The sequence below is a fragment of the Gopherus evgoodei genome, unplaced genomic scaffold, assembly GCF_007399415.2.
Source record: "Gopherus evgoodei ecotype Sinaloan lineage unplaced genomic scaffold, rGopEvg1_v1.p scaffold_122_arrow_ctg1, whole genome shotgun sequence".
Taxonomy (NCBI): Eukaryota; Metazoa; Chordata; order Testudines; family Testudinidae; genus Gopherus; species Gopherus evgoodei.
Genome location: NW_022059785.1, coordinates 55,862 through 72,100, shown reverse-complemented (window position 1 = coordinate 72,100; position 16,239 = coordinate 55,862). Strand labels below are relative to the sequence as shown.

Genomic DNA, 16,239 nt, shown 5'->3' with positions numbered 1-16,239 from the left:
TATGATGTAAGACCGGGGAGGTATTGCCTGGACAGATAGACAGACGGGGGGCGGGACCAGAGTCCCAGGCCCCGCCCCTCTGGGCCTGTCCCATTGTGCCCCGCCGGCTTGTTTGTTATTGTAGGGTCTCCTGCGATGTTGGGGGAGGGGTTTATTATTGTAGGGTTTCCTGGGGGGCTGGTTTGTCATTGTAGGGTCTTCTAGGCGATTGGGGGGGCGGGTTGGTTATTGCGGGGTCCGCTGGGAGGGGAGGTGGCGGGGGCGGGTCGGTTAAGCGGGGGCCGCCGGGAGGTGGGGGGGGGCGGGTCGGTTATTGCGGGGGCCGCCGGGAGGTGCGGGCTGGTTATTGCGGGGTCCGCCGGGAGGTGAGGGGGGGCGGGTCGGTTATTGGGGGGCCGCCGGGAGATGCGGGCTGGTTATTGCGGAGTCCGCCGGGAGGGGAGGTGAGGGGGGCGGGTTGGTTATTGCGGGGTCCGCCGGGAGGTGAGGGGGGGCGGGTTGGTTATTGCTGGGTCCGCTGGGAGGGGAGGTGGGGGGGGCGGGTTGGTTATTGCGGGGTCCGCCGGGAGGTGAGGGGGGGCGGGTTGGTTATTGCGGGGGCCGCTGGGAGGGGAGGGGAGGGGAGGGGGGCGGGTTGGTTATTGCGGGGGCCGCCGGGAGGTGGGGGGGCGGGTTGGTTATTGCGGGTATGTGGAGTCCCCGCTGAGCCCCAGGTAAATGTTCTGGCTGCACTTACTGGTTCCGGCCAGCAGGTGGCAGCATCGGCGTAGAGACCTCAGTGTCCTATAGTCCCTCCCTCTCCCCTTAGCTCCTCCCCTGCCCCTTAGCCCAGCCCCTCCCCCCGTGCCCCTTTTCCCCCTCCCCTTGTGCTCCCCCAGCCCCTCCCCCCTGTGCCCCATTCCCCCTCCCCCTTGTGTCCCCCATTCCCCCTCCCCCTGTGCTCCCCAGCCCCTCCCCCCTGTGCCCCATTCCCCCTCCCCTTTGTGCCCCCATTCCTGTTGCTCTCTGTGCTCCCCCAACCCCTCCCGCTTGTGCCCCCCATTCCCCCTCCCCCTGTGCTCCCCAGCCCCTCCCCCCTGTGCCCCATTCCCCCTCCCCTTTGTGTCCCCATTCCTCCTGCTCCCTGTGCCCCCCAGCCCCTCCCGCTTGTGCCCCCCATTCCCCCTCTCCCTGTGCTCCCCCAGCCCCTCCCCCGTTCCTCATTTCCCCTCCCCCTTGTGCTCCCCAGCCCCTCCCCTTGTGACCCCTATTCGCCCTCCCCTGTGCCCCCATTCCCCCTCCCCTTGTGCTCCCCTAGCCCCTCCCCCTGTGCTCCCCATTCCTCCTCCCCTTTGTGCTCCTCCCCCCTGTGCCCCCATGCCCTTGTGCTCCCCTAGCCCCTCCCCCCTGTGCTGCCCCTCCCTGCACTTCCCCACCCTGTGCGCCCCTAAAACCCCTGTATGACCCTCCCCCTCTGCTCCCCGGCGCCTCCTCCGCCTTCAGCTTCTCCAGCAACTTCCTCATTTTCCAGGGCGCTGACTCCAGAGCCGCCCCCACAGGGCAGCGTGACCGGGGGGGTCACACACCAGTCACCCAACCTGATTGTGCAACAGCCCCGCCCCGTTTTATACAGGGCAGAGACTGGCTGGCTCAGGGCGGTGGGGCGCGGGGCCCCTCCCGTCTAGGGGGCGCCGGCTCCCAGCCGGCCCCCGGGCGGGGAACGGGTCATGCGGCCCGGCCCCTCCCCTCTAGGGGGCGCCGGCTCCCAGCCGGCCCCCGGGCGGGGAACGGGTCATGCGGCCCGGCCCCTCTAGGGGGCGCCGTGGAGCCAGCGGGGGATGGGACACTCACCCTGGTGCTGGATCTTCTGGGCCCTGCCCCGCCGTCCCCGGGGGGCACATGATGAGCCGGGAGCCACAGCGCTTGGGCAGCCGGGAACGGGGGGGCAAAGGGCCGGCTGGGAACCCAGGCGATCTGTGAGTCAGCTCCTGACACAAGGTCCCTGAAACCGCAGCCAGCCAGTCCGTGCCCTGGGGCCGGGGGGAGCCGGTGCCCCCTAGAGGGGACAAGCCCCTGCCCCATTCCCTGACCCCCCTGAGCCAGTCAGTCTCTGCCCTGGGGCCGGGGGGAGCCGGTGCCCCCTAGAGGGGACAAGCCCCTGCCCCATTCCCTGACCCCCTGAGCCAGCCAGTCCGTGCCCTGGGGCCGGGGGGAGCCGGTGCCCCCTAGAGGGGACAAGCCCCTGCCCCATTCCCTGACCCCCTGAGCCAGCCAGTCCGTGCCCTGGGGCCGGGGGGAGCCGGTGCCCCCTAAAGGGGACAGGCCCCTGCCCCATTCCCTGCCTCCCTGAGCCAGTCCGTGCCCTGGGGCCGGGGGGAGCCGGTGCCCCCTAGAGGGGACAAGCCCCTGCCCCATTCCCTGCCCCCCTGAGCCAGTCAGTCTCTGCCCTGGGGCCGGGGGGAGCCGGTGCCCCCTAGAGGGGACAAGCCCCTGCCCCATTCCCTGACCCCCCTGAGCCAGTCAGTCTCTGCCCTGGGGCCGGGGGGAGCCGGTGCCCCCTAGAGGGGACAAGCCCCTGCCCCATTCCCTGACCCCCTGAGCCAGCCAGTCCGTGCCCTGGGGCCGGGGGGAGCCGGTGCCCCCTAGAGGGGACAAGCCCCTGCCCCATTCCCTGACCCCCTGAGCCAGCCAGTCCGTGCCCTGGGGCCGGGGGGAGCCGGTGCCCCCTAAAGGGGACAGGCCCCTGCCCCATTCCCTGCCCCCCTGAGCCAGTCCGTGCCCTGGGGCCGGGGGGAGCCGGTGCCCCCTAGAGGGGACAAGCCCCTGCCCCATTCCCTGCCCCCCTGAGCCAGTCAGTCTCTGCCCTGGGGCCGGGGGAGCCGGTGCCCCCTAGAGGGGACAAGCCCCTGCCCCATTCCCTGACCCCCCTGAGCCAGTCAGTCTCTGCCCTGGGGCCGGGGGGAGCCGGTGCCCCCTAGAGGGGACAAGCCCCTGCCCCATTCCCTGACCCCCTGAGCCAGCCAGTCCGTGCCCTGGGGCCGGGGGGAGCCGGTGCCCCCTAAAGGGGACAGGCCCCTGCCCCATTCCCTGCCTCCCTGAGCCAGTCCGTGCCCTGGGGCCGGGGGGAGCCGGTGCCCCCTAGAGGGGACAAGCCCCTGCCCCATTCCCTGCCCCCCTGAGCCGGTCAGTCTCTGCCCTGGGGCTGGGGGGAGCCGGTGCCCCCTAGAGGGGACAGGCCCCTGCCCCATTCCCTGCCCCCCTGAGCCAGTCAGTCTCTGCCCTGGGGGCGCGGGGAGCCGGTGCCACCTAGAGGGGACAGGCCCCTGCCCCATTCCCTGCCCCCCTGAGCCAGCCAGTCCGTGCCCTGGGGCCGGGGGGAGCCGGTGCCCCCTAGAGGGGACAGGCCCCTGCCCCATTCCCTCCCCCCCTGAGCCAGTCAGTCTCTGCCCTGGGGGCGCGGGGAGCCGGTGCCCCCTAGAGGGGACAAGCCCCTGCCCCATTCCCTGCCCCCCTGAGCCAGTCAGTCTCTGCCCTGAGGCCGGGGGGAGCCGGTGCCCCCTAGAGGGGACAGACCCCTGCCCCATTCCCTGCCCCCCTGAGCCAGCCAGTCCGTGCCCTGGGGCCGGGGGGAGCCGGTGCCCCCTAGAGGGGACAGGCCCCTGCCCCATTCCCTGCCCCCCTGAGCCAGTCAGTCTCTGCCCTGGGGGCGGGGGGAGCCGGTGCCCCCTAGAGGGGACAAGCCCCTGCCCCATTCCCTGCCCCCCTGAGCCAGCCAGTCCGTGCCCTGGGGCTGGGGGGAGCCGGTGCCCCCTAGAGGGGACAGGCCCCTGCCCCATTCCCTGCCCCCCTGAGCCAGTCAGTCTCTGCCCTGGGGGCGGGGGGAGCTGGTGCCCCCTAGAGGGGACAAGCCCCTGCCCCATTCCCTGCCCCCCTGAGCCAGTCAGTCTCTGCCCTGGGGCCGGGGGGAGCTGGTGCCCCCTAAAGGGGACAGGCCCCTGCCCCATTCCCTGCCTCCCTGAGCCAGCCAGTCCCTGCCCTGGGACCGGGGGCAGCCGGTGCCCCTAGAGGGGACAGGTCCGTGCCCCATTCCCTGCCCCCCTGAGCCAGCCAGTCCCTGCTCTGGGGCTGGGTGGGAGCTGCTACTCCCTGGGGGAACCCGCCGCATGCCCCATTCCCTGCCCCCCATAGCCAGCCAGTCCCCACCGTGCCGCTGGATGGGAGCTGGCGCCCCCTAGAGGGGAAAGGCCCCTTGCTCCATTCCCTGCCCCCCCATAGCCAGCCAGTCCCCACCGTGGGGCCGGATGGAAGCCAGCACCCCCTAGAGGGGAAAGGCCCCGTGTCCCGCTCTCTGTCCCTGGCCTGGAGTCGGAGCTGGGGCTGGCAGCTCAGACAGGCCCCCCTGGTTTCTCTTCCAGCCACTCACCCCATCTGCTCCCCCAGCTCTCCCCTCTGATCCTATTTACCGCCCCAAATCTCCCAAGGATTAACAGCCGGGGTGGGGGTGGAGCTAGGAAGGGACCCTGGTGTCCGAGCCTTTGCCCCCAAATCCAGCAAGGAAAAGTAGCCTGGGGAGAGAATCCAGGACTGTGGGAAGGGCTCCAGGGAGAGCCAGGGATGGACACGCCATGGTCACAGGATACTCACAGATACACCAGGGACACGGGAGAGTCACAGACATGCCAGGGACATGCCAGGGACACGGGAGAGTCACGGACATGCCAAAGGCATGCCAGGGACACAGAGAGTCATGGACATGCCAAGCACGCACCAAGGACATGCCAGGGACATGGGAGAGTTATGGACATGCCAAGGACATGCCAGGGACAGAGAGTCACGGACATGCCAAGGACATGCCAGGGACATGGGAGACTCACGGACATGCCAAGGACATGCTAGGGACATGGAGAGTCACGGACATGCCAAGCATGCGCCAAGGACAGGCCAGGGACATGGGAGAGTCACGGACATGCCAAGCACATGCCAAGGACATGTTAGATCCAGGGACATGTCAAGGACAAGGGAGACTCATGGACACACCAGAGGCACGGGAGAGACTGGGTCACCCAACGGACATGCCTTAGGCTCACCACGGACACAGGCGGCAGAGTATGGCCCCCGTGACACACGAGCGCCATGGAAAGGACACCTTAGCAATATGGGCCCATCTCCCCTGCCCCGGTGCCACACATGGCCCAGGCCCAATGAGACGTGTGTGGGGCCCATGTGACATGCGTGGCCCCCCGGCCCCCTCAGCCAGATCCTGGAGGCGGGGAGAGCTGATCAGAGAAAATATAGAACTGAGCTCGTTATGAGCCGATTAATTATAATCCCCCCAGCCTCCCCCAGGAGCAGAGACAGATATTAATGCTAATAACAACCCACAGGAAAAAGAACCCAGGAGTCTGGCTCCCAGCCCCCTCGACTCTAACCACTAGACCCCACTCCCCTCCCAGAGCTGAGGAATGGAACCCAGGAGTCCTGGCTCCCAGAGCTCAAAGACACTTCCTGTCTTAGCCCCCACCAAGAGACACGCCCCCCCCAATTCCCCTGACCTCCCCCCGCCATGGCCAGCAGACACCGGGGATTAGGTGCTGGGGAGACATTTAATGAGATCAGGGTCTCAATCGGGGCGATTTCTCCCCTCAGATCAGCCAGGGGGTGAGGGGTTAAACTTTTAACCCCCTAACCCACCCCCCAGCTTGGGGGCTAGTGGTTAGAGGGGGGGAGGGGGCTGGGAGCCAGGACTCCTGGGTTCTCTCCCCAGCTCTGTGAGGGGAGTGGGGTCTAGTGGGTTAAAGCAGGGGGGCTGGGAGCCAGGACTCCTGGGTTCTCTCCCCGGCTCTGGGATGGGAGTGGGGTCTAGTGCTTAGAGCCGGGGGGGCTGGGAGGCAAGACTCCTGGGTTCTATCCCTGACTCTGGGAGGGGAGTCGGGCTACTGGTTAGAGAAGAGGGGGCTGGGAACCTGGACGCCTGGGTTCTCTCCCCAGCTCTGGGAGGGGAGGACAGTTTCTAGTTCCCAAACCCTCTGCCCTTTGGTTTTGGTTCAAAGTGCCCAGGGCTCCAGGGACTCTGGGCACTGGCTGGAAGCGGGGTGGGAGCTGGGCTGGGCTCTGAGACAGGGAAAGACACTGGGGAGGTCGTCTCCCTTCCCAGAACCCCCCACTTCCCCACCAACTGCTAGGACCCGCTCCCCTCCCAATGCTGGAACAGAACCCCGGAGTCCTGGCTCCCAGGCCCTCCCCCCCTCTAACCACTAGCCCCCGAGCTGGGGGGTGGGTTAGGGGGTTAAAAGTTTAACCCCTCACCCCCTGGCTGATCTGAGGGGAGAAATCACCCCGATTGAGACCCTGATCTCATTAAATGTCTCCCCAGCACCTAATCCCCTGGTGTCTGCTGGCCATGGCGGGGGGGCTGGGGGCCGGGGAAAGCAGCTTGAGGGGGATCAGAGGCCATTAAAGGTGTCTCTGGCTCCAGGATTAGCCATGGGGCGTATGTGGGTCAGGCAGGGCTGCAGGGGCCCCCACAGGGCCAGCTGTGGGCCTGGCCAATTAAACAGAGACTAAGACTCTAAAGGGGGATAAGCTGGGGGGCTGCGGGTTGGGAGTGAGGGGCACCGGCAGGGCTGGGGTAGCAGGGGCTGCAGGTCGGGAGTGAGGGGCACCGGCAGGGCTGGGTTGGCAGGGGGCTGCGGGTCGGGAGTGAGAGGCACCGCAGGGCTGGGGTAGCAGGGGCTGCGGGTCGGGAGTGAGGGGCACCGCAGGGCTGGGCTGGCAGTGGCTGCAGGTTGGGAGCGAGGGGCACCAGCAGGGCGGGGGGGGAACAGGGGGCTCTAATACCCTGGAGGCCAGGACAATGACTCCAGCCAGCGTCTCTAATGCTCCCTGACGGGGGATTCTCTGGGCCATTCAGGCCCAATTCACCGTCAGGCCCCACGTCCCCCCACCTGATCCTGGCCTGTTGTTAGGCAGAACCACCCCACACACCCGGCCCAGCCCCCTGCCCCTGACCTGACCCCAATCCCAGCGCCCTGCCAATGTCCCTCACTCCCGACCCGCAGCCCCTGCTAGCCCAGCCCTGCTCCCCAGCTCTGCCGGTGCCCCTCACTCCCGACCCACAGCCCCTGCTAGCCCAGCCCTGCCCCCCAGCTCTGCCGGTGCCCCTCACTCCCGACCCACAGCCCCTGCTAGCCCAGCCCTGCCCCCCCACCTCTGCCGGTGCCCCTCACTCCTGACCCGCAGCCCCTGCTATTGAAGCGGGGAGGTGTGGGGAGGAGGACGGGAGGGTGCTGGGGTTCAGTGCTGGATTCACTGTTCTGAGGGGTTTCGGGGAGGGGGGTTTCGCCATGTTAGTCTGTTTCAGCAAAACCAGTGAGGATCCTTGGGGCGACTTCGAGACTAATACATTGATTTGGGCAGAAGCAGTTGTGGGTCGTGGGCTCGAGCCCACGTCATTGGCTGCATGGGGGGAAATCCAGGCGCAGGTGTCAATTCGGGGATGGCTGGGGGAGGCTGGGTCCTTGCAAACCCTCAACTGAATTCCCCCGACTGTTACTCACCCCTTCCTGTCACCTCTCTGAAATGGGCCCCCTCTGCCCCGTGCAGCTGGGATTTCTCCTCTCTTAGCCCAGAGGTGGCCAAACTCCTGCCCGCGGGACCGTCCTGCCCGGCCTCAGAGCTCCTGGCCTCTGCCCCATAGCCAGGCCGCGCGGGGCAGCGCTCTGGGCTGTGGGGCTGCGAGCTCCTGCCGAGCCCAGGGGCAGCGTGTCCGGCTCTGGCTCTGGCCTGGCTCTGGCTCTGGCTCTGGCTCTGGCCTGGCGGCACAGCTGCCAGACATGCTGCTCTGAGTGGCATGGTAAGGGGGCCGGGGCCGGGGGGATTGGATAAGGGGCGGGGGATCCCAGAGGGCAGATAGGGAGCAGGGGACGGTCGGATGGGGCAGAGGTTGTGGGGGAGGTGGTCAGGGGATGGGGAAGGAGGGGGTTTGGATAGATGTGGGGTCCCAGGGTCTGTCAGGGGGCAGGGGTGTGGATAGGGGTCAGGGGATGGGGAATTGGTGGGGTTGGATAGTGGTTGGGGTCCTGGGACCTGTCAGGGGGCGGGGGTGTGGATAGGGGTCAGGGGATGGGAAACGGGGGGCGAGGGTTGGATAGGCATGGGGTCCCAGGGCCTGTCAGGGGGCAGGGGTGTGGATAGGGGTCAGGGGATGGGGAACAGAGGGCAAGAGTTGGATAGGCATGGGGTCCCAGGGCCTGTCAGGGGGCAGGGGAGTGGATAGGGGTCAGGGGATGGGGAATGGGGGGGGCTGGATAGTTGTGGGGTCCCGGGGGCTGTCGGGGGGCAGGGTTGTGGATAGGGGTCAGGGGATGGGGAATGGGGGGGGTTGGATTCTTGTGGGGTCCCAGGGCCTATCGGGGCAGGGGTGTGGATAGGGGTCAGGGGATGGGGAATGGGGGGGTTGGATAGTTGTGGGGTCCCAGGGCCTCTCAGGGGGCAGGAGTGTGGATAGGGGTCAGAGAATGGGGAATGGGGGGGTTGGATAGTTGTGGGGTCCCAGGGCCTGTCAGGGGGCAGGAGTGTGGATAGGGGTCAGAGAATGGGGAATGGGGGGGTTGGATAGGCATGGGGTCCCAGGGCCTGTTGGGGCAGCGGTGTGGATAGGGGTCAGGGGAGGGGAATAGGGGGGGTTGAATAGTGGGTGGGGTCCTGGGGCCTGTCAGGGGGCAGGGGTGTGGATAGGGGTCAGGGGATGGGGAACGGGGGGCGAGGGGTGGATAGGCATGGGGTCCCAGGGCCTGTCGGGGCAGCGGTGTGGATAGGGGTCAGGGGAGGGGAATTGGGGGTTTGGATAGTTGTGGGGTCCCGGGACCTGTCAGGGGGCAGGGGTGTGGATAGGGGTCAGGGGATGGGGGACGGGGGGCGAGGGTTGGATAGGTGTGGGATCCCAGGGTCTGTCAGGGAGTGGGGGTGTGGATAAGGGTCAGGGGACTGGGAACGGGGGGGTTGGATATGGGGTGGGGTCCCAGGGTCTGTCAGGGGGTGGGGGTGTGGATAAGGGTCAGGGGACCGGGAACGGGGGGGTTGGATAGTTGTGAGGTCCCAGAGCCTGACAGGGCAGGGGTGTGGATAGGGGTCAGGGGATGGGGAGCAGGGGGAGTTGGATAGGGGGTGGGGTTCCGGGGGGCAGTTAGGGGACTGGGGGCAGGGGGGATTGGATAGGGGGTGGGGTCCCAGGGGGTGGTTCGGGGCAGGGGTCCTGGGAGGGGGTGGTCAGGGGACGAGGAGCGGGGAGGTTGTATAGGGGGTGGGGGGCGGATAGGGGTCCAGGGATGGGGAGGAGAGGGGCTTGGAGGGGGGGTCCCGGGGGTGGTGGTCAGGGGACAAGGAGCAGGGGGGGCTGGATGGGTTCGGGGTTCTGAGTGGGGCAGTCGAGGTGGGAAGTGGGAGGGGGCACATAGGGGCGGGGGGGCACAGCCTTCCCTACCCGGCCCTCCGGACGGGTTTGCAACTCCTGTGTGGCCCTGGGATGAAAACGTTTGCAACCCCCTGCGCTGGGGGGGTCTTTACCCCTTGGCCCCCTGGGTAAAGCCCCCCCAGCCTCCTCCCCAGCGGCCGATGATGGGGGCTCTGCCTAGATAAAGGTGTTCGCTCGACGGGGCCCCAAGGATCCCCCGGGGTTTGCTTGGAGGGAGTTATGGGGCCGGGGAAGCAGAGGCTCGCGGGGTGTCAGTGTGAGCAGATGGGGCCAGAAGTGGGAGGAGGCATGTGGGGGAGGGGCTAAGCCATGGGGCGGGGATGTGGGGCTGGGTGTCTGAGGGGGCAGAAAGGGGGCGATGTGTGGGGAGGGGAGTTGTGGGGTAGGAGAAGGGTTGGGGCAGGGGCTCAGCACCTGTGGGGGGATGGGAAAGGGTGGGTTGGGGACGGGCGCATCTGGGGGATGTGGGGCTGGGTGTCTGGGGGGGGCAGAAAGGGGGCGATGTGTGGGGAGGGGAGTTGTGGGGTGGGGGGAGGGTTACGGTGGGGGCTCAGCACCTGTGGGGGGATGGGAAAGGGTGGGTGGGGGAGGGGCGCATCTGAGGGGTGTGGGGCTGGGTGTCGGGGGGCAGAAAGGGGGCGATGTGTGGGGAGGGGAGTTGTGGGGTGGGGGAGGGTTACGGCGGGGGCTCAGCACCTGTGGGGGGATGGGAAAGGGTGCATGGGGGAGGGGCGCATCTGAGGGGTGTGGGGCTGGGTGTCGGGGGGGCAGAAAGGGGGCGATGTGTGAGGAGGGGAGTTGTGGGGTGGGGGGAGGGTTACGGCGGGGGCTCAGCACCTGTGGGGGGGATGGGAAAGGGTGCATGGGGGAGGGGCGCATCTGAGGGGTGTGGGGCTGGGTGTCGGGGGGGCAGAAAGGGGGCGATGTGTGAGGGAGGGGAGTTGTGGGGTGGGGGGAGGGTTACGGCGGGGGCTCAGCACCTGTGGGGGGGATGGGAAAGGGTGCATGGGGGAGGGGCGCATCTGAGGGGTGTGGGGCTGGGTGTCGGGGGGGCAGAAAGGGGGCGATGTGTGGGGAGGGGAGTTGTGGGTTGGGGGCAGGGGCTCAGCACCTGTGGGGGGATGGGAAAGGGTGGGTGGAGAAGGGGCGCATCTGAGGGGTGTGGGGGGCTGGGGCGGTGAGAGGCCCCGTGGACCCCCCGATGACGTCACTAGATTCGTGGCTAATCAGACCAGACCCCCCCCCCCGACCCCAGCTGGGGGTCAGGAGCCGTGAGGGGGAGGGGCGCTGTGGGGGGAACCCCCGGACCCTTCCCCCTCCCCCTCCCGCAGAGCGTCCTCATTCCCTCCCCCGCCCCGTATGCTAATGAGGCGGCTCCCCATTGGCCAGCGGCTAATGAGATGCGGGTGAGCTCAGCGCCCGGGGTTCTTTAAATGGGACCCCGGCGTCCGGGACTCCGCTGCGGCTCAGGGCAGGTCCCGGGCGCTGGGTTCCCCAGGGCGGCCCCTGGCGGCGGAGCGCGGCGCTGACAGGTGAGTCTGGGTGTCCGGGCTCGGGGCCCCGGGGTGGGGGGGTGGGAAGGATGGTGGGAGGAATGGATGGGGCATCGGGGGGATCGAGGAGGCAAGGGGGGATGGGGTATAGAGAGTGGGAGGGAGGTGTGGGGAGAAGTGGGGACAGAGAGGGGAAGGATGCATGGAGCGGTGGGGGGGAGGGAGGGATGGAGAGGGGTGGGGGGGGATGGAGCCGTACAGACAGCTTGGGAGGAGGGTGCATGTGAAGGGGCAGAGGATGGGGATGGGAACGTGTGTGAGAGGGAGAAATCGGGGGAGGGGGATGGTACCTGGGCTGGTCCGTACGCAGCCGCTGTGCTCTGAGGGGGCCGGGGGGGCTGTGCTGCTTTAGTCTTGCTCAGCTCCCTCTGCAGTCTGTATAGCCTGGTCCTTACACAGAACTGGTCCATATACACACAGATGGCCCATGTAGACCCATTGGTCTGTGAGACAGAGGCAGCCCATATAGATCAAGGGACCCCATAATGCAAAGCCTGTATGAAACCAGCCAAACTGGACCATACATCAGTCCAGTCCGTATACAGTGCTGGTCCATATACAGCCATTGATCTATAGGAGACAGGTTTGTATAGAGCAAGGATCCAATATTGGAGACATACCTTTACCCTGATACCTGGGTGGTTCCTTGGCTGTCTATATAGCTGGTCCATATACAGAATTGGTCCATATAGCCAGTCCACAGACTTAGCTGGTTCCTATATAAAAAGCTGGTCTTTATACCAGTCCATATGCACAGCTGGTCCATATACCTGGTTTATAAAACCAGAAAGCTAGTCTGTAGAACTGGTCCATAAACAAAACTGGTCTACAGAGAAAGCCAGTCCATAGACACAACTGGTCCATAGAGCTGTTCTGTTTAGAAAGCTGGTCTGTATAGCTGTCCCATGGACAAAGCTGGTCCATATAACTGGTCCAAGTAGAAAAGCAGTCCTTAGACACAGCCGGTCCATATACCTGGTCCTTAGACACAGCCGGTCCATATACCTGGTCCCTAGACACTGCCGGTCCATATAAAGTGGAGTGGGTCTGCTGCCCAATCAGCCCCAGTCCCTTCACCTGTCTCTCTTCTCTCCCCCAGGTCTCATGCCCCACGGCGCTGCTCCCACACAGGATGTCGGTGCCCCTGGCTGAGCTCCCCACCAGCCCCCTGGCCCTGGAATATCTCAACGACTTTGACCTGCTGAAGTTTGAGGTCAAACGCGAGCCGGCTGGCCCGATGGGTGGGGCCTCCCTGGACCCCTCCCCCTGCAGCTCAGTGCCGCCCTCCCCCACACTGAGTGAGGCTGGGCTGGGGGACAGAGGGGACCCCAAGGCGGGGCTGGAGGAGCTGTACTGGCTGGCTGCGCTGCACCAGCAGATGGCGGGGGGCGGGGAGGGGGTGGGGCTCAGCCCAGAGGAGGTGGTGGAGGCCCTGCTGGGGGGGGCGGCCGAGGGGGGCTTCTGCCTTGGGGGGCCACTCCAGCAGCAACAGCAGGTGAGTTGTGGGGCAGAGAGAAAAGGGGAGGAGGAGGGGAGGGGAAAGGGTCAGGGCCAGGGGGAAAATGTAGACAGGGAGTGGGTGGTGAGAGGGGTCAGGCTGAGGAAGGGATGGGAGGGGAAGAGGGAGAGACACACACACACACTTAGGGGTCTGTGGGTTGGGAGTGAGGGGCACTGGCAGGACGGGACAGGGCTAGGCTGGCAGGGGCTACAAGTCACGAGTGAGGGGCACTGGCAGAGATGCAGGGTGCAGGGCTGGGCTTCAAGGGGCTGCAGGTCGGGAGTGAGGGGCACCGGCAGGGCTGTGAGACCAGGGCTGGGCTAGCAGGGGGCTGCAGGTTGGGAGTGAGGGACATCGGCAGGATGGGGGGCAGAGGCTGTGGGTTGGGAGTGTGGGGTGCCAGCAGGATGGGGCAGGGCTGGGCTAGCAGGTGCTGCAGGTTGGGAGTGAGGGGCACCGGCAGGATGGGACAGGGCTGGTTTGGCAGAGGCTGCGGGTCGGGAGTGAGGGGCACTGGCATAGCTGGGCTGGCAGGGGGCTGCAGGTCGGGAGTGAGGGGCACCAGCAGAGCTGGGCTGGCAGGGGGCTGCAGGTCGGGAGTGAGGGGCACTGGCAGGGCTGGGGGAACAGGGGCTGCAGGTCGGGAATGAGGGGCACTGGCAGGGCTGGGGGAACAGGGGCTGCAGGTCGGGAGTGAGGGGCACTGGCAGGGCTGGGGGAACAGGGGCTGCAGGTCGGCAGTGAGGGGCACCAGCATAGCTGGGCTGGGAGGGGGCTGTGGGTCAGGAGTGAGGGGCACCGGGAGGGCTGGGGGAACAGGGGCTGCAGGTCGGGAGTGAGGGGCACCGGCAGGGCTGGGGGAACAGGGGCTGCAGGTCGGGAGTGAGGGACACCGGCAGGGCTAGGGGAACAGGGGCTGCAGGTCGGGAGTGAGGGGCACCGGCAGGGCTGGGGGAACAGGGGCTGCAGGTCAGCAGTGAGGGGCACCGGCAGGGCAGGGGGAACAGGGGCTGCAGGTCGGCAGTGAGGGGCACCGGCAGGGCTAGGGGAACAGGGGCTGCAGGTCGGAAGTGAGGGGCACTGGCAGGGCTGGGGGAACAGGGGCTGCAGGTCGGGAGTGAGGGGCATAGGCAGGACGGGGGGGCAGGGGCTGCGGATCGGGAGTGAGGGGCACCGGCAGGGCTGGGGGAACGGGCTGCAGGTTGGGAGTGAGGGGCACCGGCAGGGCTGGGGGAACAGGGGCTGCAGGTTGGAAGTGAGGGGCATAGGCAGGGCTGGGGGAACAGGGGCTGCAGGTTGGGAGTGAGGGGCATAGGCAGGACGGGGGGGCAGGGGCTGCGGATCGGGAGTGAGGGGCACCGGCAGGGCTGGGGGAACAGGGGCTGCAGGTCGGGAGTGAGGGGCATAGGCAGGCCAGGGGGACAGGGGAATGAGGGGCTCCAGCTGTTCCTGTGGAATTGATCCATGCTCATTCCTGCCCCCCAGCTCCTGCCCCTCCGGGACCATTTCTCGGACGAGCAGCTGGTGGGCATGTCGGTGAGAGAGCTGAACCGCCGCCTGCGGGGCTTCGGCAAGGACGAGGTGCTGCGGCTGAAGCAGAAGCGCCGCACGCTGAAGAACCGCGGCTACGCCCAGTCCTGCCGCGTCAAGCGGGTGCAGCAGCGCCATGTGCTGGAGGCCGAGAAGTCCCAGCTGGCCCGCGAGCTGGACGCCCTGCGGGGGGAGCTGGCCCGGCTCGCCCATGAGCGCGACATCTACAAGGCCCGCTGCGAGAAGCTGCTGCCCCAGCCCCCCTCGCCCTCCCAATTCTTCCTCTGAGCTGCCCACCGGGCACTGGGTGGGCGGCCAGCAGGAGGCGCTCCTCTGGGAAGGACTCAGGGGGCGTCCTTCCGCCCCTGGCCTCCAGGGGGCGCTGCTCCAGGAAGAACTCAGGGGGTGTCCTTCCACCCCCGGCCTGCAGGGGGAGCCCACTGGCTCCATGATGCCTCCAGGCTCTCTGCAGCCGCAGCGCTGTTACCCCCTTTTGCCACCAGGGGGAGTGCGACGGGGACCTGTGGGGGGAGCAGGGGGAGTTTGGGGGTGACTCTGTGGTTTCCCGTCGGGGGAGGGAATTTTTTTAGAGCCGCATCAGTGTTGGAGTGGATTATGATGTGGGGCAGGTGTGGGGGATCCTCCCTGTGGCAATGGGGGTTTGGGGGGACTGGACTCCCCTGTTGCATGCTGGTCATGCCCCCCAATGCTGCACCCCAAAAAACAGCACCAGCAGCCAAGCACCCCCTAGAATGACCCCCTGCACCCATGGCTGGCCACTCCCTGTACCTCAGTATCACCCGCTGCACCCGAGCGGGGGGGGAGGGCACCAGACAGCCCCTGCACCCCACTGTCAACACCTCTGCCCCCTGACTGCAGTGCAGCAGCAAACTACCTCCTGGCCCCTCAGACTGACTCTCAGGCCACCCTGCTCCCGGTGACCTCAAACTGCCCTGCACCCCCTTTCTGTGCCCTGCACCCCAGGCTTGCCGTGCATCAGCCAAAGACCCCCCCATCCTCTGCCTACTGAACCCCCCGAGAGATCACCCCAAGATTGATGCCCTGCACCCCAGGAGGGGGTGCACCCGCCAATCAGCCCCTCAGGTAGCTCAGGACCCCCGAGTGCCCACAACGGCAGCCCCAGTGACCCTGGGCAGGGCCTGTTCTCACAGGAGTCTAGAGGTGGGGTGTGAGTGGGGGGGGTCCCTGCGCCCCCTGCTGGAGTCGCTTGGCCCTGCCCTGGGTGGTGTGGGGGGAGCTCGTTTTTCAGCCCGCCCCATGGATGTAGCTACCCCCTTACCATCCCCCTCCAGAGGGCGGGCTGTCTGCGTAGCCCCGCCCACGGGGCGGAGCTTGGGGCACAAGGGGCGTGGCCAGCTTTCCAATGTCTTTGTAGAATAAACATCACCCAAAACCCAGGCGGCCGTGGCGTCTGCAGTTCTTGCGGAGTGGGTGGAGCCTAACAGGGGGTGTGGCCTAGGGAAGCCCCACCCCTGGGACTATCAACCCCGCCCCCAAGCCCCTTCTCGCTCCTGCGCAACCTCCTCTCCCGGAGGACGATACCAGCTCCAGGACTCCTGGGTTCTCTCCCCGGTTCAGGGAGGGGAACAGAGGCTGGTGGCGGGTGGGGAGACACTTTCACAGTTTGTCCCCCCCCATAGCCCCCCCGTCACTAGCTGCCACAAGGCTCATTAGCCAGGGTCTCCAATAGATGCTAATTAACCCCTCGGCCTCTTGGTTCCAGGGGCCGAGAGGGGGGATCCAGAGCCCAGGTGCCCCCTCCCTGGCACCTGCCTCTCCCAGTGCTAGGAGGGGAGCGGGGAGTCAGGACTCCTGGGTTCTCTGCCCGGCCCTGGGAGGGCAGTGGGGTCTGGTGGTTGGGGGGTGGGATCCAGGACTCCTGGGTTCTCTGCCCGGCCCTGGGAGGGGAGTGGGGTCTGGTGGTTAGAGGGGGGGATCCAGGACTCCTGGGTTCTGTTCTCTCTCTGGCTCCACCCTGCTCCTGCTGCACGGTGAGGGGCCACTCCTGTTCTCTCCCAGCTGGGAAGGGGTGGGGGGCTGGACTCGGCCTCCCCCCCAGCAGGAAATTCCTCCCCCCTCCAGGAGACAAGAAAACCAGCAGCTGCTGGGAAGTCACAACAGCCTGTGATTACCGCATGGAATAGGGTTAACCCTTGAAGGGTCGCAGCCCCCTGCCGGGCCGG

General features: G+C 67.0%; 1 protein-coding gene across 1 annotated transcript; it reads left to right on the top strand.

Annotated features, from left to right (window-relative positions):
• Window positions 1–10,915: 10,915 nt before the first annotated feature.
• Window positions 10,916–15,440, top strand: NRL (neural retina leucine zipper). Its single transcript, XM_030542752.1, has 3 exons — window positions 10,916–10,983; window positions 12,104–12,499; window positions 13,991–15,440. The coding sequence occupies exons 2-3, from the start codon at window positions 12,137–12,139 to the stop codon at window positions 14,321–14,323; spliced, it is 696 nt and encodes a 231-aa protein (XP_030398612.1). The 5' UTR covers window positions 10,916–10,983; window positions 12,104–12,136; the 3' UTR covers window positions 14,324–15,440.
• The last annotated feature ends 799 nt before the right edge of the window (window positions 15,441–16,239 follow it).